General features: G+C 42.4%; 4 protein-coding genes across 15 annotated transcripts in view; 1 reads left to right on the forward strand and 3 right to left on the reverse strand.

Annotated features, from left to right (window-relative positions):
- Nucleotides 1-1,985, forward strand: part of LOC131882838 (ras-related protein Rab-13-like) — a 3,862-nt gene extending 1,877 nt beyond the window's left edge. For 2 of the 9 annotated variants that reach the window (XM_059230155.1, XM_059230165.1), the window contains exons 2-4: nucleotides 678-975; nucleotides 1,165-1,313; nucleotides 1,387-1,985. In XM_059230155.1, coding sequence (XP_059086138.1) covers nucleotides 678-975; nucleotides 1,165-1,313; nucleotides 1,387-1,901 — 962 coding nt within the window. In that variant the 3' untranslated portion in view covers nucleotides 1,902-1,985. The other 7 variants (XM_059230163.1, XM_059230174.1, XM_059230136.1 and 4 more) reach the window with 7 other exon arrangements.
- A 5,157-nt stretch (nucleotides 1,986-7,142) lies between these two features.
- On the reverse strand, nucleotides 7,143-10,009 carry LOC131881558 (filaggrin-2-like). 2 transcript variants are annotated; one of them, XM_059228449.1, is made up of 3 exons: nucleotides 9,743-10,009; nucleotides 7,706-7,914; nucleotides 7,143-7,644 (listed from the first exon to the last, which is right to left on the reverse strand). In XM_059228449.1, exons 2-3 carry the CDS (start codon nucleotides 7,893-7,895, stop codon nucleotides 7,223-7,225), a joined length of 612 nt encoding a protein of 203 aa, XP_059084432.1. In that variant the 5' UTR covers nucleotides 7,896-7,914; nucleotides 9,743-10,009; the 3' UTR covers nucleotides 7,143-7,222. The 2 variants fall into 2 exon arrangements, with proteins under 2 accessions (XP_059084432.1, XP_059084440.1); XM_059228457.1 differs by lacking the exon at nucleotides 9,743-10,009 and having other exon boundaries at nucleotides 7,706-7,921.
- A 3,069-nt stretch (nucleotides 10,010-13,078) lies between these two features.
- LOC131881018 (ankyrin repeat and SOCS box protein 12-like) lies at nucleotides 13,079-20,724 on the reverse strand. 3 transcript variants are annotated; one of them, XM_059227783.1, is made up of 7 exons: nucleotides 20,377-20,724; nucleotides 19,950-20,070; nucleotides 19,772-19,871; nucleotides 16,745-16,965; nucleotides 15,360-15,493; nucleotides 15,004-15,255; nucleotides 13,594-13,726 (listed from the first exon to the last, which is right to left on the reverse strand). In XM_059227783.1, coding segments are annotated over exons 1-7 (1,032 nt in total). In that variant the 5' UTR covers nucleotides 20,579-20,724; the 3' UTR covers nucleotides 13,594-13,724. The 3 variants fall into 3 exon arrangements, with proteins under 3 accessions (XP_059083751.1, XP_059083766.1, XP_059083758.1); XM_059227768.1 differs by lacking the exon at nucleotides 15,004-15,255 and having other exon boundaries at nucleotides 13,079-13,726; nucleotides 20,377-20,578; XM_059227775.1 differs by lacking the exon at nucleotides 13,594-13,726 and having other exon boundaries at nucleotides 14,904-15,255.
- Nucleotides 20,578-22,515, reverse strand: LOC131881007 (putative ATPase N2B). The gene has a single exon (XM_059227756.1). The coding sequence runs from the start codon at nucleotides 22,134-22,136 to the stop codon at nucleotides 20,721-20,723; it is 1,416 nt and encodes a 471-aa protein (XP_059083739.1). The 5' UTR covers nucleotides 22,137-22,515; the 3' UTR covers nucleotides 20,578-20,720.
- Nucleotides 22,516-26,066: the final 3,551 nt, after the last annotated feature.

The following is a 26,066-nucleotide window of genomic DNA, read 5'->3' on the forward strand; positions in this document are numbered from 1 at the left end:
TAAGTACGTACATGTTGGAAGCACGTATGTATCGTGGATTAAAAGTCATATGTAGCTAGTTGCAGAAGATCGCTCAGGAATTTCCAGGTCCGAANAAACTTGTTGTGGCTAGTTTCCTGACCAAACTGAGGTTACCAGATAGCGGCTCTCTTAAAATAGAAATAGCCTAATGGCAATGGCAAGGACATGAGGGTATGGATCTTTTTGCATGTTGTGCAATATGTAGTATGTTTGATATCCTTGCCAGTCAGCCGCCGATAAGTGTTTATCAGTTAGAGTAAAAATCACTAGACACCAGCACATCCGAGAGCTGACTAGGCCTAGACAATTGAGTGCTTCACACTTGAGGCTGGATCGAATCTTTGGCCCGCCAAGAATCATCTTCTTGTAGGACGTAACAGAGTCAGTTGGAAGAGAACTTGGAGAAAACTGGATCTCTCTTGGAAAAAGTTGCAACGAGTGTCATTGTCAGTTTGCTCCAAGACGATTTTGTAGTGGTGAGGCATACATTGTAGTGTAATATCAGCAGCGTGTGTTGCCGTTTTTTTAAACAGTTCGCTTTACTCTCGGATATAAGGGGCGTGACTCACGTTTTCTGCGATTAGGTCGAACCTCTTCCTGGTTTCTCTTTCTCATTTCGAGAGATTTGCTTTTCATTCTCATGGATGATGTGTCAGCCATCACACGGGTCCAGGACGACTTCCGCAGTGTGACCATGGCCAGAAACGAGGAGATCCCTCTCAATCAACCCGAAGATCCGAGTCTCCAACGGTGCAAGAGCTTAAATCGCTACGATCACTTGTACAAGCTTCTGGTTTTAGGCGACACCGGAGTTGGGAAGACGTCTTTCATCGACCGCTTCACCGAGGGCAAATTTAGTGACGACGAAGGCTATCTACCCACCATAGTGATCAATTTTAAGATGAGAATCCTCCACATCAAGGAGAAGGACAAGAAGATCAAGCTGCAAATTTGGTAACTGGATTCAAATTGAACAAAATTGCCTTTGACAAGCTCCTTTTCTTTACCGCCTCCTCTGCTACGCGACATTGTCGTAAATGATTTTGATGGCCTCATGAAGTCAAAACGAGGAATAACGGCTGTGGCAATGATTCATTTTGGAGCATTATTCTCAATTGAATCAGATTTGTTGTTCTTTTTCAGGGATACTTCAGCCAAGGAACAGCACGCAGGTTTGGTGGAGAATTTCCTGAAAGGATCTCGAGGGTTCATTTTCTGCTACGACGTCACCAACCGAGAGAGTTTTCTGCACTTGACCAAATGGTTCAAATTCGCCAAAGACAAGCTATCAGGTGGAATGCTTTGACCTGTCGGCTACTGATCTAATGGGCAGATCTTGATCAAGTCTGATGCTTATGCTTACAGAGTACGATTCCGCACTCAAGATGATCTGCGCCTGTAAATGTGATCGGAATCAAAATCGCCAAGTAACTCGTGAAGAGGCTCACATATTTGCAATAAGTCATAGTGCCAGATACTGGGAGACCTCAGCCAAGTCTGCTCAGAACGTGGAAGCATCTTTCACCACGTTGGCCAATTCCATCCTGGCCGAGGATGAGGGGTGGGAGCAAGAGCCCCGAATTCGAAACTCCACCACCACGCCCCTAAATCGGGCCAGTCTGATTGTTAGAGGCATGGGGAAGCGAGTCTCAGCTCCGAAGAGAAGTGCCACCACACTCAGAAGATCCTTCCGATTCTCTCTTCGGGGTAAGAACTGCAGAAAATCCGGTGAGCCAGACGAGGACCCGCCCCAGTACAGACGACATTCGTCTCCATCCAAAGACCTGAGCTTGGATAACGAATCTCAAGGCCGGAAGATCACGTGCTTGGGCAAGCAATTCCGAATGCCCAAGAAGAAGGCCAAATGTGTGATTTCTTGAATGCACTTCTGACATGGCTGAATTTGTCATTAGTCAGTTTACAGCTTTATAAAGCAACCTCTCCAGATGGAGTGATGACCTGAAGATTGGGCTTGATCGTTGTGTAGGTATATACTCTTCATCTTTGTTCATGAGCGGGTTGTTAACATTTTTTCCAGTCACTCTTTCATCCATGACGAGAACAGCAAAATGACGGTCAGGAAAAGACCTCCAAACTTGAAACAACTTAAAAGCATTTTTGTCCCATACAATTTGATTTAGCGCTACCCACCCAAACGTCCAAGTGGAACCTACTTGAGTTTGATAAAAACCTTTTGGTTGGATTGGATGACCCTGATGATCTTGGCCATTCCACTTTCTCCCCCTTCTCCCCTCTATCAAACTGTGTCAAGTCAGTGAGTGATGTATTCATTGGCGTGAACACATCGGATAAGCCTTTAAAAGGATATGCAGTCTTGCCTGAAATTCCATCACCCATTTGCGGCTTTTGTTTACGACTTGTTTTGCATGCTTTTTACTCAAGATTCAACGAGCACCATCCGATCTAATGTGGTCTTGAGCAATTCAAAGTCCAAATGAGAGTAATGCTTTTCGTATTTGATCTTTTTGACGTTGCTCTTTAGTGTATGTACTTAGACCAGGTAACATGAGGTAGAGACTGTTGGTCGCCTTTTAAAATACCTCCGAGTTCTGTTGTTCATGACCTAGCTAAAACCTCGTCATTCACAGAGACAGTCATTTTAAAAAGTAATATATAAGCTCGATAAGATCTCTTTGAGGTGTTTGAGACCACGCTGGAATAAATGGCTCAGTGGCATGAAAGCAAAAATTCCTGCCCCTCAAGATTTATGGCACTCGACGGAAATTCGATATATTACTTACTTTTGCTTCAATGCATGGATGGAGTTTTAGGTTCTCTTTCACTCGGGCACACTACGAGTGGTTACTTCTTAATTTCTAGATCTTCATCCTCAAGAACTATTTTCACTCTGTTCATTTCAACCACACAATAACCAAGCTCAGCTATTTTGATCCCAACCACCTCGGAAGCCAATGGTTTTTTGTAATGCTTGACGGGTCGTTCACGGAACATTCGCAGACGGCCAAAAGACTTCCACTTTCAGCTCAAGTTTAGAGAAGAAACATCCTTGACGTGATGTTCTGGCCAATGCCAAACACCAAACCACATGTCAAGTCGGACAAAGGGTGCCTTGTTGTTGTTCTCCCTCTACAATGAGGATACCTTCGAAAAACCCTCATATTAGTTTTGTGTGTTCAAAGAGATAACACTCCGCAGTGTCTCGGTGTAGTCTTGATACCTCCAATATACGATACCAAAGTATCACTGAGCTTTTGAAACAAACCATGCAATTGATGTAGCCTAATAGGGGCGTCAACCTTCATGGCATTCTCCTCCTTTTTTGTACGAATCTCCACGATCAGCACCCCTAATTGAAGAGAAACTTGACTCGCCAACCCATCCCTCCGTATGTACATGTGTATGCAGGTAGCCAAGCAAATGCAAGTTGCCCTTGGTGTGTACTCCATCCAAGGAGTATTCGACTACATAAGGACTCCTCGTGAAGAAGCAAAACCTGGACATTCAAAGGAATGCTGTTATCGCCCAGCAAAACCCTTCGGAAAAGGCTTGTTAAGATATTTGAAGCGGGCGTTGATAGAGACGAGGCCACTGAAATAATGTCCAAATACCATTCATCTTTCTTCGCGTTTTTTTGCGCCCAACCCAAATTTGGCTATCCTGCTCGAGTTGACTAGTTCGATCTCATTTGAGCTGTGCATAAAATTCAAAACATGGGTTGACAAACATCGCTTCACTGGATCAGATGATCATCAACCTCAGAAAAACGATCCTCAGAAACCTAATAGTGGGAGTGTGTTAATTGGTATTTAAAAGAAGGAGGACCTGAGCCATTGGCCGTTGAAAAAGGTGCAAGGCCCATCCCTAGGTGATAAAACAACCGTTCTTTGTGGTTGATTGACAAGAACGGTTTTCTGCACACTGTTAATGTCAACCACCGATGATTTGCGAATCAGTTCAAAATTCATCCAATGTGTGATGCTGCTCCAATGCTGTATTCCTAGTTTTGCAAGAGCCAATTGTAGTCTGAACTCTATGGTATGTCTACTCTTACAATAACCCTATATCTTTTTCATAAGTAGTCCGCGACCTGAGCAACTCCCTTGGCTCCGTTCTTCAAGGCCCTTCAGCGCTTTTTTATGAATCCAATGAAGTGCTCGTTAACGCGTCAGACGACATTCAGGGAGATTACAAAAGGCGCCTAATTCAAGCACCCAATCTCGGGTGTCAAAACCCGTCAAAAGGAAAGAGCGGGATTTAAAGAGGTATTCTGATTGAGAGCGAGGGATCGCGTTTTTTCCCTGAGCTCCTAGCGGCATTAAAACGATCACGCATGGTTCCAACCATTGAATGGCATGTCTTTTTGGAATTTTCTAATGGATTCCTCAATTCATGTAGTACAATATGTATCTAGTCTAGAAGCCGAATGTCGGATTATCATCACAAGGAAGTGGGTTGGCCATCAGAAGCCGCCATCAGTCCGTCAGATTGGGGATCTTATCAAGAACAACGGTCTGTCCTCCTCTGAATCACCTAGAAGCTCTTAGAATACCTTTGGTTATTTCTAAACAATAGATCCTTAACTCTGGAGAATGCAACCTCGGTGTCATAAATTCACCCCCAATACAAAAGGTCGCCCGGCGCGGCACAAGAGCTTCTAGTTCACTTGAGTGGCACGATCTCCATTCACATCGCAGATACCACCACCCTTTCCAATCTGATGCATACACAATGTGTCCTGATGCTACTGAGTGCTACGGCTACCTAATCGCCAACCAGATAGGCTCCTTCATGTTGCAACCCCTTGTCTCAAATTGGAAGCGAGATAAAAACGCCAAACTCTGAAAACAAGCCAGCGATAGTGGTAATTTCCTGCTTGCCATCGACGCAGCTACGCACTTATTCAACCACGCACGCACGCATGCACACACGTATCCATGAGCATGGATCCATTCGCAGGGGCTCAATTGACCGGAACTAATAGGACAATCACTATATTACGCTCCTCAATCCTCGATCTCAAAGGCTTCCTTTTCGCCCAACTTGCTTGCCCTGTACGTATGTATCTCCCCAATGAAGCGGTGGCAAATACGACCAAGCGTAACGTTAGTGTGTCTACGTATACTGTAGGCATGATTTGGTCCATGTAACCAAAAGCAATTTCGCCCATGAAGGATAGATTGCTTGAGCTGACAAAGAATGATAATTGGGTGCCAAGACCAGACCAGTCTGGCCAGCGTTTCAGAAGTGCTGCTAAAGCTATACCTAAGGCGTATCAATGGATAGGCTTGCATGAAAAAAAAATGTTGTACTCAGTAGTTTTCAAATGAACTGGATAATGACAACGCGTTGGTTTGATTAAGGGTCGGTCTTTGGAGCATTAGAATCTGGTGACCAAACCACTGTCCCCTCAATCATGAAAGGTGGTAGTCATTTTTCATTTCGTTCCTGTCATCAACACTTGTGATCAGGTTCGTTTCCACGCACACAAGAGATCACAATTTGATGAGGATGATGATGAGGAGGCCAGTGGCACCGCAACAAGCCTGAGAAAGGACGGCACAAAAACTTGTTTTCTGTTTGTCATGACCAAAAATAATGAAGATTTATCACAATCTAAAATTACTACTCGCACCAAATCATCTTTGCCTCTGAGTGAGTCCGTCTACAGTACGTACTTCCAAATACTAACGTAGTTGGGAACGATAACGCCTTGGTTGAAGTGGAGGCGTCGGTGATGCGTTTCATTTCTTCACCCACTAGAAACGTATAGCATCTAAATGAACTTGGTTTGATATCAGAGCAGAATTGGGAATTGTTCTTGATGCCTGAGCTCAAAAGCCAACCCGACCGATCGTCAACAGCAAATGAAAGCCCATTTCTCGCCCATGGTTAAGTGCCGCTCGAGATAGTTTATCAGATTTATCGACGTAAATTGTCTGGACTTCAACTCTATCTGTCCTTATCAGAGCCCCCAAAAATACCATGACAGCTGTCTTTTCGAACAAAAACCTTGTTGAAGACACATGTGCGCTTGTCTAAAGTGTTGTCCGAATTGCTTTCTGGTTGGAATTGCCCATAAAACAAACTCAGACTCTTTACTTGGACAACATAGTCAAGGGGGAGTCAGGTTACAAACCGTGTCCAAATTTGCAACATTCCCCGTTGTAAATAGCACATTTTCTGTTATTTCCAAGAACCACTCTGCGATTGATTTGTGGAAACACCCACGCAACATTATGTGAATTCTCTTTTTAGAAGATACAAAGTCCTCGGTATATTTTTGAGAGGTTTTGTGATTTTGTTGCATTAATAACCTTGTTCCCAAAATACATTTCCTAGAATCCAACAGTTATTTTGCGGAGCACAAGGACACGATCAGCATATGTATCATCAAAACAATCATCCCTGACCAAAAGGGTTTCCTTTCTAACAATTGAGGAGCGATCCCCAAAGACTTGGTCAAGACTGGACAATTGAGCATTTTTGTGGTATGTTCAATGTCACTTGGAGAATTTTTCCTTCCGTCAAGAAGCATTTAGATTTTTTTCGTTTTATTACTTAAGGTTTGTGCTTTGGGATGATCAAGATTAACTTTTTGTGTTATCTCGTTGTAAATTATTGCAAAGCACCGCACGGACTATATGCAGAGTATAATTTCGCTTCTAACAAAACAAAGCAAGTTATAAAAAAATACTTTTGATGATACTTTTTGCCCAAAGCGCCTTGTTTCCAATTGATTTCTCTCATATTTGAGCATCATTCCCAGGTATTATTTCAGACAAGATGGGTCCAAACGCCTCTCTCTGCAGTCGAGGCACTTTTCAATTTATGATCTTTTGACTCGCTTTCAAGTTCAGTTCTTTGGATATCCTTGGTCAAAATGGTCATTGCCAATTAGCTTCAAGGCCCAGATCTGTCGTCTCAGTCGATCAGATAAGGAAAAGACAAGTTTGCAAATCAAAGCCCTTGAATCGTCAGGCTTGTCAGGAAGCATGTTTTTTAGGCACCAGGCGAGTTTGTTTGTTCCTGTCCCGTTCAACTTGAGTTGCGGGACTTTGAGGCACTACCCTCCATGTTTTCTCCGCTATTCTCTTCGTTCGCAACCACAATGGCACGTGGGTGGTCAACAACAAGTCATGTTTTATTCTTAGAGGACGTAATCCTCGAACAAGGAGTTTATTATAATACAAATAAATAATGGAATTTTCAATGTGGTCCCTTAGGCGATGAATCCATAGCCAAAACCTGAAGCAAAGCCAGCACGGGCTTGAGCGTGGTGACCGTAATGCGGTGCGTGATAAGACGGTGCCGCATATTTGCCACCGTAGGGAGCAGCAGCGTAATAAGGCGAATGGGCTGATTTTCCATAGCCGCCGTAGTGAGCGGCCGTGGAGCCGTGGTACCCGTACCCGTCTTGATATCCATAGCCATGTTTGGCTTCGCCATACTCATTAATGTGACCGTAGCCGTAACCACTTGGCTTGTAGTATGGAGTGGGTGCGGCATAATACGGGCTTCTCTGGTGCTCATAGCTGTTCAAGTGATGACCGTAAACATGATCAGGTGCCTTGTACGATTTGTCATGGTAAACGGGAGTGTCGTGGTAGTCAGTGTTGTCGGTGCCAAATCCGTGAACGTACACTGAAACATTACAGTATGTTAGAAAGAGTTTAGAAAACGGGGGTTATGCGAGAGACGTTACCCGTGGACACGCCTCCGTACTTATCGGCAACTTTGGTGCCGTAGCCGTAACCAAACGATTGGAGTGATTCCGATCCTTCCAAGTCTCCAGATTCGTTTGTGTTTTTTGATTGGGTCTCTTTAGGCATAGGGGCCAAATCCACCGGAGCGAACGAGACCAGAAACAGACCCAATACTATGAATGACTTCATGGTGGTGAATGGAATGTGACTGAAAAGGAACAGAGCGATGTTAAAATAGAATAATGCATGATATTGTTGTATTTCGCAGTTATTGCTTTTATTTTAAGGATTTTTGTTTGTTTCGACAAGAGATGATATCTTCAGAAAATCTTAATTGTGGCCAAAGCGGGGACGCCAAAACGTAGAAATATTGCAATGCGCTCTAATATGTGAGACATTAACAAGGGTTCATTATGTAAAGACATAATGTTCAAGCTGTCTGGCACACTGGCTATACTTCATCTCTCCTGAAACACCTTTCAATTCCCACAAACGTAAAATTGCAAAAACTTCTGAAGTAAAAAAAAAAAGAAATGGCACTGGGAAATTATTTACGTATTGAATGTTGGACGACGCAGCAACTTTTGCGATCATCATTTCCCTTCAAATTCTACTAGGAAACTCAAAGGTTTTTTTTTTTAAATTGTTCGTGATTTTTTAAAGCTACATCTTGCGGAGATTACTTTTTCTCTCATCTCAAGAATCAATACCTTTTTAGGCAACGAAATAGTACCTACTAATGGAACTGCCAACAAATAACTATTTGAAGTTTGTATGTTGACTAAATATGAATAACTCGTTTATTCAACGCCAACAAAAGGACAAGCCATTACCTGATGGCTCAATTTATAATACTGAACCTGCGCAATGTGTACATTCACTAATAGTTATCAATAGTTATCAAGTACGGCTCTAAAAATGCTTACACTTACGTACTTAAGATCTGGTTTAATCTAAAGCCAGAAAACTTTAATTACCAATTCTTTTTCGGAACTAGTGCCAATTCACATCAGCCTTGAGATACTTTGAGACCATCTCGTATATTTCATGAGCCTAGTGCTGGGCTTTCCACCGATAATATGAAGGTTAAAATGTCAGAATCTTTTATTTTGTTCCGAGCTATTCACGATTCTTTATTCGCATCACAAAGATGAGGCAAAAGATCTCTCAAGCATAAAAACATGCTATGACGCATGCGTTCCTCGTTGTCCATGGATTACTTTAAATTTATCAATTGGAGATTAATAACTAAAAGAAAATGAAAGCTACATTTTGTTCTTTTTAAGGTGGTCAAGGAGATCGGTTTTGTAAAAGGTCTAGGATAAAGTTCCACCCTAAAATCAGTCTAATACATTATCTATGTAAATGAGAACGTACAATTTTCCAAAGCATTGTCAAAAATTATTGAACTTGACAGTTTGATTTATGATGATTTGGCAGATGCTCATTTATTAGTTAAAGTGGAATTTTGCCCTGAATTAGGTCACTGAATGACATTTAATGTGGTTTTCGCGTGCCTTCATTTCCCACCTTGTTTCTTAAAGGAAGATATATCTTCGTTGCAGTAAATACAAATGTTTCAACATTTACAAAACTTTATCACAATCAGTGGGAATTAAAAACTACTTTTAGTTGTTTAACATAATTATTTGAGCTAAAACAAAAAAACTTTTTGCGAAAGTTCTCCTTTTTGTGCCCATGGAAAACCTTTTTTGGAAGTCCTGGAGTTTGTCAAATACTTAATCGACGTACACATCATTCCCACCATCGTCTCTTCAGGAAAAACAATGACATTAGGTTGAGTAAGATATACATGCCCCATGCGTGGCTTTAGCTTGTCAGTAAATAGACAGGTATTTTTAGCCTTGGTTTAGATTGCTGTCAATAGAAACTTTTCTATTTTGTTAAGTGGGGTCATATTACTGCTACTAAACAAATAGTCACCAAAAGAACAAACACAGGTCTAGAGCCCTAAAGGAGATTGGTATATCGTTTAAGATTCACTTTCGATTCTCACTGTCTCACTCTATGCTTACCCTGAACAATGACACCTCAATAAAGTACTACGAGAGCGAAGCACAAATGAACTTTCCTGTCACAAAAACAGGACAGATTAAATTGAATGAGCAAGCCGTAGAAGATATTTATAGGAGGATCCTCCCTATGAACGCCGACGCCTCAATTGGAGCATCTTCGTTGTGATGATGTCAAAAGCAACAACAAAACAACCACTACCACCGCCACCGCCGTCAACAACACGGGTGTTGTTCCACAAGCCGTATATACCGTGTGCAACTACTACACGATAACCGAACCGAACATGGTAATGGAAGCACCGCCGAACAAGTCAGATCATGATCATCATCGTCATCATTTGACGCATCTTCAGTCTGTGTTCACAACATTACGCGTGCACGAGATCAATGTACCACGTACCTAGTACATATCGTACTCTACCTATGTGCATCAGTACATGGCCATAGGGGTGAGTGAGCAATGGAGATCCCTTCGGCAACAAAAACGACTCATGCTCCCAAAATTATCCACCCTCTATTAAACTGGCTATATTCTGCTCATATTTTCATATAAAGTGGAAAAATGGCGGATCAAATCTTCAAGCTGGCTCAAGTTGTGCAGACCAGCTTATTCCCTTTTGAGGCTCGCCTTGCATTTCAATCGGGCGAAAAAATCTACTTCCTTTCCAAAATCAGGCATGACAATCGCTGCGATAACAACGCTGACTCTATCCAGTTCTTCTGTAGTAGGTAGGGGGACATTGTTTAAGGCCAAGAGATTATTACTTGGTAGGGCCTACCTAATATAACGAACGGACGAACTCGTGCCTGTCTACCTCATGGATGAAGGAAAATCACTCATTCAAGCACAGACCCCATCCATCTTCTTGGCACCAATAGGGAATGAAATGCGTAGACCTGACTATACGCACGTGATGAAAATTTTGATCGTGGCTTTGGTAATGGGTTAGTGCCAATGGTTTCCTACTTCCGATTGCAGGACTACCACACATGAGGACGTGAAAGAAACGTTAATACAAATTTTTGGGTAAGTTCATGGTCCATGTTGAGAAAAAGATTAAATCATTTAAGAGACGTGTCATGGTTGGGGAGTTACATCTTGCTCCTCGGCTCAACAACTGGCATTGAAATGGTTGGGAATGGTCTCAGGCCAAATTGGTAATACCCTGTTGTCGTGGTGATGGTTCATCGAAATGTGGGAACGTGTTACGTAGGTGACAATGTTTCTCAGGTCATCAATTCTCGGGACTGTTATGTTAGAGATGTTTGCATCTGGTGACATTTTATATTTGGCATCAATATATGGACAATGCGAACAGATCAAGTTATCTGCATTGTTCAGTCATGCATGAGCCCTGGGAATCCATATGTGGCATGCTTCAGATCTACTTCCCTCACGATCTGGGCTATTTGATTAGTGATCATGTTGACTAACCCATGACTATAAAATAGTTCACGACAGGTTAGTAACTATTCAAGCATAACCCCAACTCCCTTTAAACGATGCATTCAGGCCTTTTTCCATTTCATACTTGTTCTATCGGAGTTGATCCAATATTGTAACTCTTTCAGGCTCGATGGTGACTTCATGCCTAAGACGAAAACGACAATAATAAAAAAGTAGTTTAGGAACTGCTAGAATGCTAAGAACGAGACTGACATAAATGTTGAGTTTAATGTATTTTTCTCGTGATCTTAGACGGAAATACACCCGAAGTGTTCCGTCTCATGCATATGTGTAACACAGATCTCGGTCATAATCATTGTAATAAAAGGGACGCAGAGATTTTCTGAGCACCGATTTCCTGAACACGATGTGGAATGACATTTTGCACTTTGGGCACCAGACTGGCGTAAAATTTCGGTTCTAGCAGGTCTTGTGAAATGGAAGGGGTAGACGTGCCAAATTTTCGGTTTCAAGTTCCTGACGTTCATGTCACTCAATAGGGGTGTGATATTTTGCACGGGAACGTATCAGTTGAATGTGAGACATTGGACCGGGTTTCCCCATTTCTAGGCTCTTTCAAATGGAATAGTTTGGAACAGAATGGTTTTGTTAAGATGGTTGGAATTATTGTACAATATTAATCGCTCAAAATCCTATCGTACGGTACATGTATATGGAGCATGCGTTAAACTTCAAATTATCATATCACGATTAAATTGTTAGGGGACCTTTGTTTTCACAGTCTCCTCCACCCTCTCGAAAAAAGTTATTATCATGTGTTGTGTATCAATCACTAAGATATGACAAACATTGGACGTGTTTTTAAATCAACTGTTCATGCATGATTGTTCAAAACAACATCTGTGGCTTAAATGTTCAGTTAGAATATGGAAACAAGTCACAAACACTTTAAATCACACTTGCAGGTTGTGACAAAAACCAATCTCTTTATTGAGATCAAGCAGTGTAAATTATTCAGTCCGTCCATTTTTGTACGGGCCACTTCGTGACTTGGGTTTTATTCTTTTTGTAAATGGATTTTTGATTGGCCCAGCGGAGATTTCACGCTCTCTGGCTAGTCTAAGACCCCAAGTCATGACCAAATGGGTTTTGCTTGTATAATTAAAGGATTATGAAAGTGCTATCAATAGATTGTGTTTGAGGTACAAACAACCTGACACTCTTCAAAAACCACTATCTGAATGGTGGGAGGTTCTGATCATCAAGTAACAACACCTGAGATGATGTTACCGTTCTCGCTTCCAACATTGATTGACTTTTGATTATTTAGGGCCAATTGATTTACAATGGGCTCCTTTTCGAGCCTCTTTCAATCACCTTTGGGTCCCCGACGAAAATTTATTGCCTACATTACGATGCACTGTTGGCCAATTTGAACGGGACCGATAGTATCTACTCGTACTTTTCTTGCAGAGAAACATAAATACAAGGTACGCACTGAACACCCGTTTGTTTGCTGAGAGAAGAGATTTGTTCATTTAGGGTCTCAAATTTTAAGTGGTCAAGAAAAGGGCCCAATCGCTTCAATTACTGAACATACTATAGGCGAAGGGAAGGGAAACCGATATCTGCTCTGGAGTATGCGTATGTACGATACACAAGTACGAGTACGTATACGGTAAGCGGTACTCCTCAGGTTGGAAGTGCCCGTGGAGGCCGTAAAGTGGTCAATTTAATGACTTGAAGGGCTTCTGAGCCAGTTTCGTTAGTCGCTCCAGCCAGTCCTTGATATATAATGAGGAACAATGATGAATGTTTTATGTGTGCCCCATTTTAACCTTCAAAATGGTGTAATTACAATTTGACAATCTCGTTAGCGAGGTGGGCCTCGCTAATTGGACATTTTCGGGAAACAATGCATCGGTTGTTTTAGGGTGCAAACCCTTTTATTAGCAAATTTAGTGCCATAACAGTATAAATAAACGAATTAAACCTCATGATAAAGAATAGGCAACATGGGCTTGCAAAATGAGAAAATGGCTCACTTGGGTTTCATCGATTACTATAAGATATCTATGAATGATCCGGTCGTCTCCAGACTCGATGATCTGTGGCCAGTTCAGCCTCAGGGAACCGCCAAAATCCCGGTCGAGGAGCAATAGGCGGGGGTGGAGGAGGGGGCGGAGGAGGTGGCGCACCAAAAGCTGCCCTATCCAGAGGTTCAGGTTGGTGCTTTGGTTCAGGTTCTATGGTGAAAGCTGGACTTTGGTTTATAACTGGCTGCTCTCTGGGTCTTCTCCGAACTATGAGAGGGGTTTCTCGGGCCATATCGTCTACTATTTGACATAAGATAGCTTCTGTTCGTCCCACCAAAGTGGGAATTTCTCCCATAACTGGAACCTGCTCGACCGAGAGCACCAATGATCGAAATAGCAAGAAATCAACTAATGGTGTCGTAAGGAGTCCTTTCATCTCATTGGCAGCGGCCAAATGGCAAATCCGGTTACCATCATCCAGCTTTTGGCAGTGATTTCGAATGACCAATCGGCAACAGGACTGGAGTGAAAGTGGTTGTTCTGTAAAAGAAAAAGAAGACTCAATCTAGGCCGAAGCTTGTACGCGTATGATGCAGTCATAAATAGTGGTTCGTTTTGCTTCAGGAAATTTAAAACTGGATTCGTTCATTGTTTATGCAATCAAAATCTTGTGGGTCAAACATGATAAGCGTTAGTTGCTGGCTCATAAATTTTTATCTAGACCTCCTTGGTAACGAACAAGATTGACCTGAAAACACTTAGATCACTTATAGTATTTTCCTCCAATCTTTGGTTGCAACAACTCTACAGAAGTTGGGTATTGTAATTGGCTTTATTCGTTAAATTTTATGACTTGCCATAAGGATTAGTTTGTTTAGCGGCAAAAAGAGACATCTGAAGTGAGGTTTAAGATTCCTCGTTTCCAGAGGTTTTGGAGAAAAGTTTTTCTTAAATCGGACAGGTTTTAGGAAATTTCCTCTTACGCTATCTGATGAAGGGTGGTCCGTCGTTTTAGTTCTGACCATTTGAAATGCATCTTTGAACAATCTGGCAATGGAGAGGAAATTGTGGGGCCGAGATGAAGTTGCAAAACCTCCTCGAATGTTTTATGAAGTTAACCCGGAATCTTTACAAACTATCTAAGGAATTTAATTATCTTTCAAAACACTTCCCAGATTGTCTCGAAACCCATTTTCTTCGACCATTCCCCTCTGGTTTACGATGGCACTCATCCAAGACGATGGAGGTAGTCATGGATCATGAATGGCGACTCCACCAGCGGTTGCATACTAGTACAACGTACGAGTAAGTACATTGAAATCGTGTTGCTTAATTGAGACACCCCAAGTTTGGTTGTCGTGCCAAGGGGATTCAATTTCGGATCTCAATCTGTCGTTTCGGGTTTATGCCATGAAGAAGAACTGAGATCTACGAGCACTAAACGAACGCTCTGAACGTGGATGGAGCAAAGAGATGGGGAAGACGATGGATAGAGACATTCAAGCATTATAAAATGGCGAGATCACACAAAAAGCAAGACACGAATTCATTATCTTCATCTCGAAGGCACTTTGAGTGTTCCACTGTTTGGAATGGGATCACGTTTACTACCCCGCCGAGAGAGAAAAAAAGACCTTAATCCCTACAGCCTATAGGTCGTTCACAAAAATTACTATGTGAGAAATAATTTGGTTTGACGCTCAATCAAAGGAGAGAATTTAATAAAAGAGTTATTGTATTGTAATACTCTCAGGATTAGCACACGGAGGCAGTTCGATTAATTCAAAGATTAGCACGCGATTAGTCGTCAGTCGCACATTTTGTCCTGTGAATCTTTAATCCGACTCTTGGAAAGTCATTGTCACCCAGGAGGCCGTCCATCAGAGGCCTCAAAAGTTGGGCGCTTCTGTACATAGAAGAACTCCAATTGGTCATGTGGAGGAAATCACACAAATCCCGAGGAATCTCAAGGTTTTCTGGCGTCATGAGGCCCAGCTTGTTCCAATCGTGTTCCATAAACAGGGATCGAATTACAATACTGCACAAAGACATCAAAGAAAGCGCTTGACCTGCAACAATATCATCGTCATGCTAGTAAACTAATTGGATCACATTCTTTCCCATTGAAACCGTGTTCAAGGTGTGCTCGCATGTTCATGTTGGAATTACCCACCTTGCAACTCCCGCATGAGAGTGAGTGTGGTGGAATTGGAGTTGGTGATCTCCGTGGCTAATTGCTGACGACTGTCCCGAATCCAAAGATTACCTCCAAACTCGCGATACAGATACACAAATTCCGGTGGACACCTGTGCACGAAAACAAACACACGAGGACGGATGAAATGCATCGGTTGGATTCATCGTGCGACAATCTATTTTGCTTCCATTAAGGAGACTGCGAAACCATCGATCTTTAGAGCTTTATTAGGGGTTGATCGGGATGGTATGTTGTTTCAAGCGGTAATCGACAAGAATCTCAGAAGTGAGGCTAAGATGACAGCGAGGGTAGGGGGAGAAGGAAAAAAAACAATTAAAGGCTCAGATTAACCCGTGATTATGAGGAGCATTTACATTGAACCCAGATGAGGGGGATAGAGATAGAACACAGTCAGTCAGTCAGTCTGCAGTCTCTGATTCAGATGTCAAGTTCAATGACACGGAAGTGCGACTCCTCTCTCATGATCATCATTTCTTCTACAGGCTTTTCATTTCATCATCATTCAGCATAATTGCTCTTTCGATTCGAAAAACCGTACTCAAATGAACCCTCAAAGCCTCATGACAAGATAATTGGTTCTAATCACAAGGTCTTCATTGATTGTTAAGGGTTCTTTTAAAGGATTTTTAATGCACAAAAGTGCCACCAGGCTCACATTTGAATCTTTTGACATGACCAAAAATCAAAGATGAAGATTGCATGGTTTTACGCGGAGGCGTTACAGCCTATTGGTCAATGAAGAACATTGAAGACGAATCTTAGTCAGCAAATCCAGGGTTTGATCACCAGGACAAGAAGCACAATGACTTTTAGTAGCAGTTTGCAACGATGAGTTTCAAAAATTGTGCAAAATGAACTCATTGTTCCTGATTTTCTATGTTCAACAACAACTACCCTACCTAATTTGGAATTCAGAGTACTAGAAGACCCTCCTTTAAAATCTATAGGGCTAGTCAAGTAAACGCGTTCATGGACAACTGACGTTATTCCATGGAGTAAAATCAAAGACAACATGCCCAGCCAAACTGCACTGTGCATGCATTGGATTTTGACATTTATTCCATTTTACATGCTTGTCTAGGCAATTAGCATTGTGGTGTTGAGCCAATTTGATTGTTTGTTAGCTATTTAACACCAAACATGCTCATTTAGTTGGCTTTTGTAACACAACTTGCTCAAAATCACTCAATTATTGAAAATTCGATGGGGGAATGGTGTGACTTGACTGTGATGTTTGTCCTAGTTCTCTCTCCAAAATGCCCAAAATCAGGGTGCCCGACCACATTTTTCCTTGAATTTCCTTTCCTTGACATCCCCTATTGCAAATCATCGACCCTTACCGATGCCTTATAATGGCGTGTGGAACAGAGCATTGTGTGGTGACCTGCAGTGGAAGATGGAGATCCTCGACGAGGTTTAAACCAGGTTTGGCACCAAACAGAAGCAGGGTGGCGAAACATTTAAGGTGATGATAAGTGGCAGCGATGGCAACGGGAAGTCCGGGCATTCCCGTCATCAAACGATACACATCCTCTGTGTCTGCACCAAAACGACACAATAACTGAAAAGTATTCATTAGGCCATCATTAGCGAACCACTACTGTATGTTTGTCACCCATCACCACCACCACTTCAACCACCATCGTTGAGTTTATAGTAACTATGATGCTAGCCCAAAACAAAGCTGGCTGACAATCATTTATCATTTTACTCTATCAAACACATAAGTTGAGCATCTGTCGAGCGGATCCTGTCGTTCCGTGTGTCGCCGTGACATCCATTAGTGTATTGCTAAGTAATTTGCTATTTTGAGATGAAAAATGGGATAACAAATGTGCCTTAAGATCAAAAGACTTTCCCACTTTAAAGTGTGGAATCTCCACAACATTAATGAAGTGATGCTAATGAAACTAGGAGAAACCCTGTAAAATGGTGGACTTTTATTCCGTCCAGTGTGTGTGTGTGTGTGAGGGATCAAAGAAGAAGTGCCATGATAGTCATCTATCTTCGAAAATGGTTATACGGGATTGTGATGCTCGTGCCCTCACGCTGTTCTATCATATTCTATCAAGACTGATTAATTGAACGCCCAAAAGAAATGTCCGAAGTTTTTCAAACACGGAAATGTTTGTTAAATTATTACTCAGCGCTCATTTTCTGAATGATGAATTGCTACTCAACCAAAGCGATCCCGACAGTCTGAAGAGAATCCTCTACCCTTGCACATTGCATATGTTTGATTTACATAAGTATGTCGCAGAGAACATACTGATGAATCCCAACATTTTGAATTATGAGTAGTCGAGTCCTAGAACTTCAGTTGGCCAACATATTTTGCTGTCTCATTCATGACTTTTTAGGCCAGCGTTTGAAATGAAAATGGAATGATTCCTTGAATATTGTTCGGTGGCAATGGCTAATGGTTTTTGAACGATATGTAGGAGGTATTTTCGAGATGATAAGTAAGGGCTTCTTGCGAAGACTCGTTTAACAGCAAGGGCAGTACCCAGTATAACACGGTGGTCAAAAAGTCCTATCAAATTTTCAGAGAAATACCCAAACAAAATTTGGCATTTTTCTTGCTCGCAAAATCATACGGAACGCACATGCCTAAAAACATTACAAAGATTGTAACTGTTAAAAAGCTGTTCAGTTAAAAATGCATTAAGCAAGAATAAGAAAAACGTGATCTTTGACTTTTGCAAAATTGAAAATCGGTACTAGTTCTGTGAGAATTAAAGTCAAAATATATGTCGGGAGTTTGGGCGCTAAAAACGATGAAAATTGGACCATTAAATCCCATATACAGGGATGGACATAAGTCCTGCACCATATGCGTACATTTTTAACGAAATGTTGCTCTGTACTCAGCAGAAAGTGAAACCTTCGCACAACAAACAAGGGTAGCGCCACAGGCTACACAAACAGTTTCCTCTGGAATTTGATCCCGAGCTCTCTTTTTAGCGGCTAAAAGGTCATCCTTGTTTTTCCTGGGCCTTTTGTTGGCACCTCTCCACGAAGTGCCACATGGAGAAGTCCACAGGATTGAGTACGTTGTAAGAAGGTTTCAAGAAAAAAGAAGGTCATTTTGAATGGCCTTTATATCAATGGCATATAGGTATATTGCCCACTGCCTCACCAAAATTAGACACCCTCTTTTGAGTACAGAGCACTATTTTGTTAAAATATATGTTGCAAGACTAATGCCCATGCCTGTAACTATGTAACGGTTTACTGGATAGTTAATCAATTTCTAAATAAGTGCCAACTAACCACGTGTTCCCAATTTTCATTGCATAGATTTTTAAAAATCATAGTGTTTTAAAGCATTTTAAGGCAATTAAGTTTTTTATATGGGCTAGAATTTCATAAAGCAATAAAACTATATATATGTTCCTTTTGATTTTGCAAGGTAAAAAAATTCAAAAATGTTTTTAGGTATTTCTCTGAAAACTTCAAAGTACATTTTAACCGAAGTGAGAAGTCAACAACAAGCTTTCATGCGAAGTAACGTAAATTCTTATTCATGTGGTTACTTATTGTGTCGAACGAGTTGGTCCATTTATTCGACCAAACGTTATAAACTGCAATTATCATACATAATCAATACAAATACACAAACAAAAACATAATCATTGCGAAAACTAGGAATTTCCTTGGTAGATTATCAGGCTGTTATCCGTAACTTATTTGGTAGGGCAACAAAATCACGGACGAAAACGGATTTTTTATTTCCATAGCAAGCAAAAAAAACACTCATGATTCGGCCAGGGTATTTGACGCACCGATGGAGCGCTTGTATGCGTTTGCATTAAAGATTAATTCGCTTTGATTTGCTTCAATGAATCTATTTTGCACAATAATATGATACACTCTCGTCATCGGAGCAAGACCCATTGCCATAATGGGATCAAATCAGGAGTTATTCATAAAGGAAACAAATTGGTCTAATCAAATACTTCTTAAATTTATTGACTTAAGTATGCTTCAAGTTGCATTCCTAACACGGATGCATCCAACGGTAACAATATGGATTCTAAGTGGATACATTGATTATACTCCTGCTGACCAAAAAAGTATACTTCACAAACTTTCTTCGTAATCCTTGTGGGCTTTCGAAGCTGGTCCCAATCAAAATGATGTTATGTCACTCATTCATCAATAAAAGGATGCTCGATGCGTCTGCTTGTAATGTAATGTAGCTTGCTTATAATGACTTTGATCTTTTTGAAAATGATTGTTGTTCTCGATAAATTGTTACCCAAGGGTCGAACACTATTCAGTGAGAAAGCTCATCAAACCTAACGCTACCATAAAGCAAATTCAAGATATCTCACTCATTGATCACGACTTGATCCGAGACGTACCTTGACGCCCTCGTAGTAGCCTCTTTGGGCCATCACTGACAATGGCGTGCACATATTCCGATCATTGCCGTTGGGATTCGCACCCGATTCCAAGAGTAATCTGTGTTGAAGGATGTGGTAAAAATCACCTCATCATCCCTGCACATTATATGTGAAATTGAGCGCAAGAACAACGAACCTAGCACATCCCCAATGCTGATTCACAAGAGCGACAAAGAGAGGCGTTTGGGCTTTGACATCCACCAGATCCACATCCGCTCTATGCTCGAGCAGAATTTGGATGGCCTCCTCGCATCCCGCTAAAAACAAGGAAAACGAAACTGGAGTTTCGATTTCGGAATGAATTTCGTGGTGCAATACAATGTCTCAAATTTGGGGTTAATTGGTATTCCAAGGAAGCTTTTAGATAAGATATTATTTTTGTTTACTTACCATTAGGCAATTGAGACCAGGGCTATGATGATTAGGTGGGATAAGTTAGTCAAGAAATAGGAACACCATTAGTTTTGCAAAAATGACTCAATCGAACAACAACGTTTCTCTTTTAGTATTATGTATCAGTGTGTAAAATGAATATCACAAAGGTTCTGAATCGAATTAGGCACCTGTGGCTGCTAAACGAAGAGGCGTGGCAAAAAATGGTCGGATTCGAGAGTTGATGGACTCCTTTTCTTCGGGAACACTCAGGAGATGAAGTAAACTAGGGATATCACTTTGATATGCGGATACATGAAGGCCAAATTGGGGGCAGTCCTCATCTTCTAGGTCAATCAAGTAGTTGGCCAATTCACTTTCGACTTGAACCATCTGGAAAACAATAGAATTCTGCTCTTTGAAATTAGAAGCTTGGAAGAGTACGTCTTCCTATAAAAATCATTGGATTCACTGGATGTATATCAGTATTTTCACTATGGAGGTAACATCATCATTATGTCATTGGTCATCCTCATCAATCGGATGTGGCCTCGTGTCTTTTGGCCCATTTCTTGGCATAGTCCTTCGTTTGCATCTCGGTCATCCTTGATACGGTCCGATCAAAGGCAAAGAGCTCCTCTTCTCCCGAGAACACACTCGCATCCATGGACCCACTGTCCGCGGCTTTTATGCCGAGATCATCTACCAGCATTCGATTTTCATCCAGACGATCTTGTTCACTGGCCTCTTCGGGTTGAAAGAGCTCCCAATAGTTCACTTCACCCGAGGCAATCACACGTATCCGATGATCGTAAAGGGTATCAATGAGAGTGATGAATCGACGTGCCTCCGAACGCAACTTGCGCGTCAAAATGGGGATATTGCGAATGTACACGGTATGGAAGACCTGCGTAATCTTGATATAGTCATTAGTCCACAGGGCTCGTCCGCAAAGCTCATCAAAATCGCAATCAAGGATCCGCCCACAAGTCTTTTGAAACGGCACATCCCGGCCTTTGATTCGGATGACTCGGGATCGCACATCGTCGGTTTCCTTGGCCGCCATGAACTTGAAATTTACATTCAATTGCTCATCGGTGGTAGGATCCGAGGAAATGAAGTAGAGGTGCTCACCCCCTCCCATGGCTTGCCGGCGGTAATCGATCCCCGGGTCCAAGGACACCACCTCCGCTTTTCGTTTCAGGATTTCGATGAACGGCACGAAATTGGAGCGTTGAAGGCCGTTCTTATACAAATCATTGGGCGGGCGATTGCTGGTGGCCACCAAGACCAAACCATGAGCAAAGAGGTAGGAAAAGAGATGCTTCAGGATCATGGCATCGGCAATATCCGTGACCTGGAACTCGTCCAAGCACAGGAGTGTCACGCGGGACAAAATAGCCTGACCCACGGGTGGAATGGGATCAAATGGCTGATACGTGTCCCAACGGGAGATATCACGCGGCGGGGCCGATTTTTTCACTTCGTGCATGAGCGAATGCACCTCCAACATGAAGTCATGATAATGAACGCGACTCTTCCGGCCATCCATGTACTCGACCGTTTCGTAGAACAGGTCCATGAGCATGGTCTTACCCCCACCCACCGTCCCCCAAAGATACACCCCGGCAGGAATGGTAACCTCATGACTAGAACTGGCCCCCGAGCCCCACAACCAAGTGGGTAGGAACGCAGCCCGCGACCCACCCACCAGATCAGGATCGTAGTGCCGTAACTGCTCGTGGAGCCGCTGAAAGTGCGTGATGACCGTGGCTTGATGGGGGTCTACCGTCAACTCGCCCGTTGCCAACCGCGATTGGTACACGGTTTGCGGCGTGGATCCCAAGGGCTCAACGGCGCTGGCGGACAGGGTCTGCTTTAAGATGGGCCACGACCATGCCGTAGGCCGTACCCGCCGCCAAAACGGCCACGAGGCTCCCAAGGAGCCCATGACCGAAGCGAGGGCCAGAGATGGTGGTTAGGTGGCGAGGGAAGATGGGGAGAGCGAGCGAGAGAGATTTACCCGTAGATTGTAGACGGGACAAACGCTTGAAGGCCCAGTGACTTAGATTGAGAGGGAACAAGGAATGATTGATGTTAGGATGGGGTGGGTGGGTAGGTAGGTAGGTCACTGGGTCAGAGGGTAACCCGACGACGGGTTAGCATGATATTTAAAGTAGGAGAAGGAGAAGGCGAAAGGAAAGGAAACGAAAAAAGGAAGGAAGGCCAAACACAAATGTCAACGGTTGCCAAAATTGGCCTTTGGGGGAAGCACAACGCACACAGTGAGTAAGTGAGTGCGTGCGTGAGTGAGTGCTGGAGGGAAGGAAAGTTTGTTTACCAATCTTCAGTCTCTCCGTTTGTCATAGCTACTATGAGAAGAAAGCGCCACATATTTTTTGTTCCTCATTACTTCTATCACATGTTCTATGGTTCAATTCTAAATTGCTTCTTACACATAACGAATACATGGACAAAAACATGCACAGATTGTGTTACAACGAAAAGACATGGATGCCATGACAACCAAGGAAAGGGCACATGGATCATAACTTGGATGCTTCTTGGTTGGACTGACTAACTCATTGGTATGAATCTAAAAATTAGTATCGGATGAAAATTTCGGCTAAAGAGTCAATTTTGCGATGTACGTCATGTACGTCTTGGGCAACACTAGTCACTAGGCTTCCATGAAAAAGACAGCCATAACAAGAAGGCCTTGTGAAAAAAAAAATTCAAAGCCAATCAGTCCATGTACCAATTAGTTTTAGGGTTTGATGCATCTCGAAAATGGAGGTGTGATGGACTGGAAACTACTGATGGGAAAAGGGCAAGTAGCAAGTCATCACAGACCCCAAGTTCTACTTGTTTACAAGCAAAGCTTGGCCAAGTACTAGAACTTGGACAAGCTTAACCCAAGCAGGGATACGCTGCTAACGTAGCGAGCCCAAATGGTTAGCTCAGGAAAACCGCAAAATGGGGACTGTTTGTTCGTAGTGAAAGTCAGATTGCCAGAAGCAAACCAAGCAGTGAACCAAAGCCACGTTACTGCCTCACTGTTAGTGCACTTTATTGCTTTTCCTATAAGTTGATTTAATTTGCCCTGGTATAAAATTTCTTGCGTAAGTTTTGGCCACACCATTTTCCCTCAAGTGTCTGTGTGCAAACCCAAGTTTGGGCAAGTTCCTACTTGGGCAAGTTAAGCACCGGACTACTTGCCCTGTCGGTGCTTGCTTCACATCAGTACTGGAAACCAGCTCGAAACATTTTGACGTCTGGGCTAGCCCAGGGCTCAGTATGGTCCTTACGTAGTTAACCTTTTGCTTCAGCGGTTGTACTGGAAGTTTGAACAAAGATGGCTAAAGATAAGAAACACTAACCTAAACCGACCTAACCTAACCTTTCGGTTGCAAGGGCCTGGGGGCGCCTAGGCCGCGGCGCAAGCCTGCGGCAGCTCGGTTGCAAGGACCTCGAAAACAGTGTCAGCTGACAAGCAAAAGGTTAGCTACCTAAGGATGATAAAGGCTCAGCCCAGGCCGAACTGCTGAATCGCCTTTGGCCCAAACCACCTCGAGCTGGGCTAAAGCTCTGGGTCGAGCTATATATTAGCCCAGCACGAGCTCGACGGGGTCATGCCTCAGCTCAGACCGAACGCAACGGAGCTCAATGCTGGCCACTGCCGTACTCCATGCGCTGACCCAAGTTATAGCTCAGTTTGCTAGCTAATGTCTTGAACTGAAAGACAAGCCGAGGAAACATTATGCAAGACAATGAAAGGTCTTATACAATCAACAATTTGGTTGTTACTCAGTTCCTTATTTGATGGAACCGCAATAATACCTTCTTAAAAGAGAGGTCACAAACCTCAAGTTTTGCAAAATTGGCGTGCAAACACTTCAACTCTTTGATTTAATGAGCCAGCACTGCTTTGTCTGTTTCAGCAGGATTTTGCTTCCACTACAGAATTGCCGCTATTTGTGGCACAAACCCCATTTTATTTTCACAAGAACTGTTTTAAAATAAGACGTCTGATGATCTCTTCACATTTTACGTACGTATTTGAAAACGAGTTCATACCAAGAAAGTTATTTGCTATCAATTTTATCAAAAAGTGAAACTACAAAACTTTGGCGTCAGGATTTCATCAAAGACGCTTAAACATCCAAAGAATTTGAAGAGATACATTAACAAGAGCATAACAGCAAGCAAAAACTGATTTGAATCCTATTGTCGCGAACCAAAGCCCAGATTTTTAAAGCCAAGAAGTGAATCTTAGATCAAGGAAAGATCCAGCTTATGTAGAATAGTCAGACTTTTTCTCAATCTCAGGGCGGCTTTACACTACTAGGATGGAAAACCGAGATTGAATCCGGTTTGAGCGGTTTGAGGATTGAAGTAGGACTAGTGCTGGGGCGAGTTTTTGGTGCATGAGTCTTTTTGTTTGACTTGAGTACAATGAAAGACTGCAGTCCTTTGTTGGACTCAAGTCCTTTTCCGAACCCACTCCACCACTATTCCAACTTCAATCCTCAAACTGGATTCAATCTCGGTTTTCCCTCCTACTGTAAAGCCGCCCTAAGATTCAGTCCTTGGCTTTAAAAAACTGGGCTCAGGTATTCAAGCGTTGAACAATTAAGAAAGCATTTCAAATTCAAAGTATTGAAGCAATCAAGGGAAAGATGAAAAAAGACTCAGCTCTAGCAATAAAAACGCATATCATGAATATACCCAAGAGTTTATCATATTCTCTATAAAAAATAAATAAACTTATGCTTTGAGGCTTGCTATCTTTTACTGCATTTTTTAAACACCTAGTTTGGGCTAAGACAATTTTGTAGTGCTACGTGAGACGAGAATCAGAAACTAGACTGGCCATTAGGTCTATCGGTTTATCCACCCAAGGTCTCTCAAGTTCAGCTCGAAACCTGTTTATTTTTGCCCAGCCCAGCTCGCGAGTTGAAAACTGTCAACCAAGCTCAGCTCGAAATGAGCCACTTTCTTCTTACCTCATCTCAGCCCGAAAATTCTTGGCTCATTACATCTTTACTCGAAAACCACGAGTCAACGAAATGAACAATTTAAGCGTCATCACAGAAAATGAAAGGAAAATTCCCGTATATTCGGTTATTGGTATTGACTTCAGGGCTAGTCAAGCCCTCCAGTATTGACTCTCTAGAAACGAAAAGAAGCGCCCTCTATAAACTGAACTTGGTTCATCCTCTTGAACTTTTGACGGTAGTGCTTCCAGACGAATGGCAAAGAAAAGCGGCAAGTAATAGGGCATGTCAAGGAAAGGAAATTCAAGGAAAAATGTGGTCCGGCACCCTGAGTTTTGGCCATTTGGGACAGGAAAACTCAGCTAAGACAAACATCATGGTCAACTTGCCACATCTGCTCATTAAATTTTCAATAATTGAATGATTTTGAGTGAGGTGCATTACACAACCCAACAAAATGAACATGATTGGTGTAATTCCCAGCCACACTATCAAATTAGCTCAATATCTCAATGCTGCTTGCCTAGACAAGCAGGTAAAATGTCAAAATGCAATGCATGCACCATGGGGTTTGGGTGGGCATGTTGTCTTTGATTTCCATCCATGGAATGGAATAACGTCAGCTGTTCATGAACGCATTCACTTGACAAGTCCTATTGTCAAATAGCGCAAAGAAAGTGTTTCACCAGACAGGACTGTCCCTAATAACATAAAAGAGCATTTGCGCAAAGCTTGTTTGGTATACGTAGGCGAGGTAATCCTGCCACCTGGCGGCCATAATTGACCTCAAACTCAGCTGTTTGTTATGATTTGGTTTTGGGTGGGCAGATTTTGAAGCTCACAACCGTCAGAACAACGGACATTGTCCCTCGTTTTCAAGACAT

Source organism: Tigriopus californicus, chromosome 1 (genome assembly GCF_007210705.1).
Source record: "Tigriopus californicus strain San Diego chromosome 1, Tcal_SD_v2.1, whole genome shotgun sequence".
Taxonomy (NCBI): domain Eukaryota; kingdom Metazoa; phylum Arthropoda; class Copepoda; order Harpacticoida; family Harpacticidae; genus Tigriopus; species Tigriopus californicus.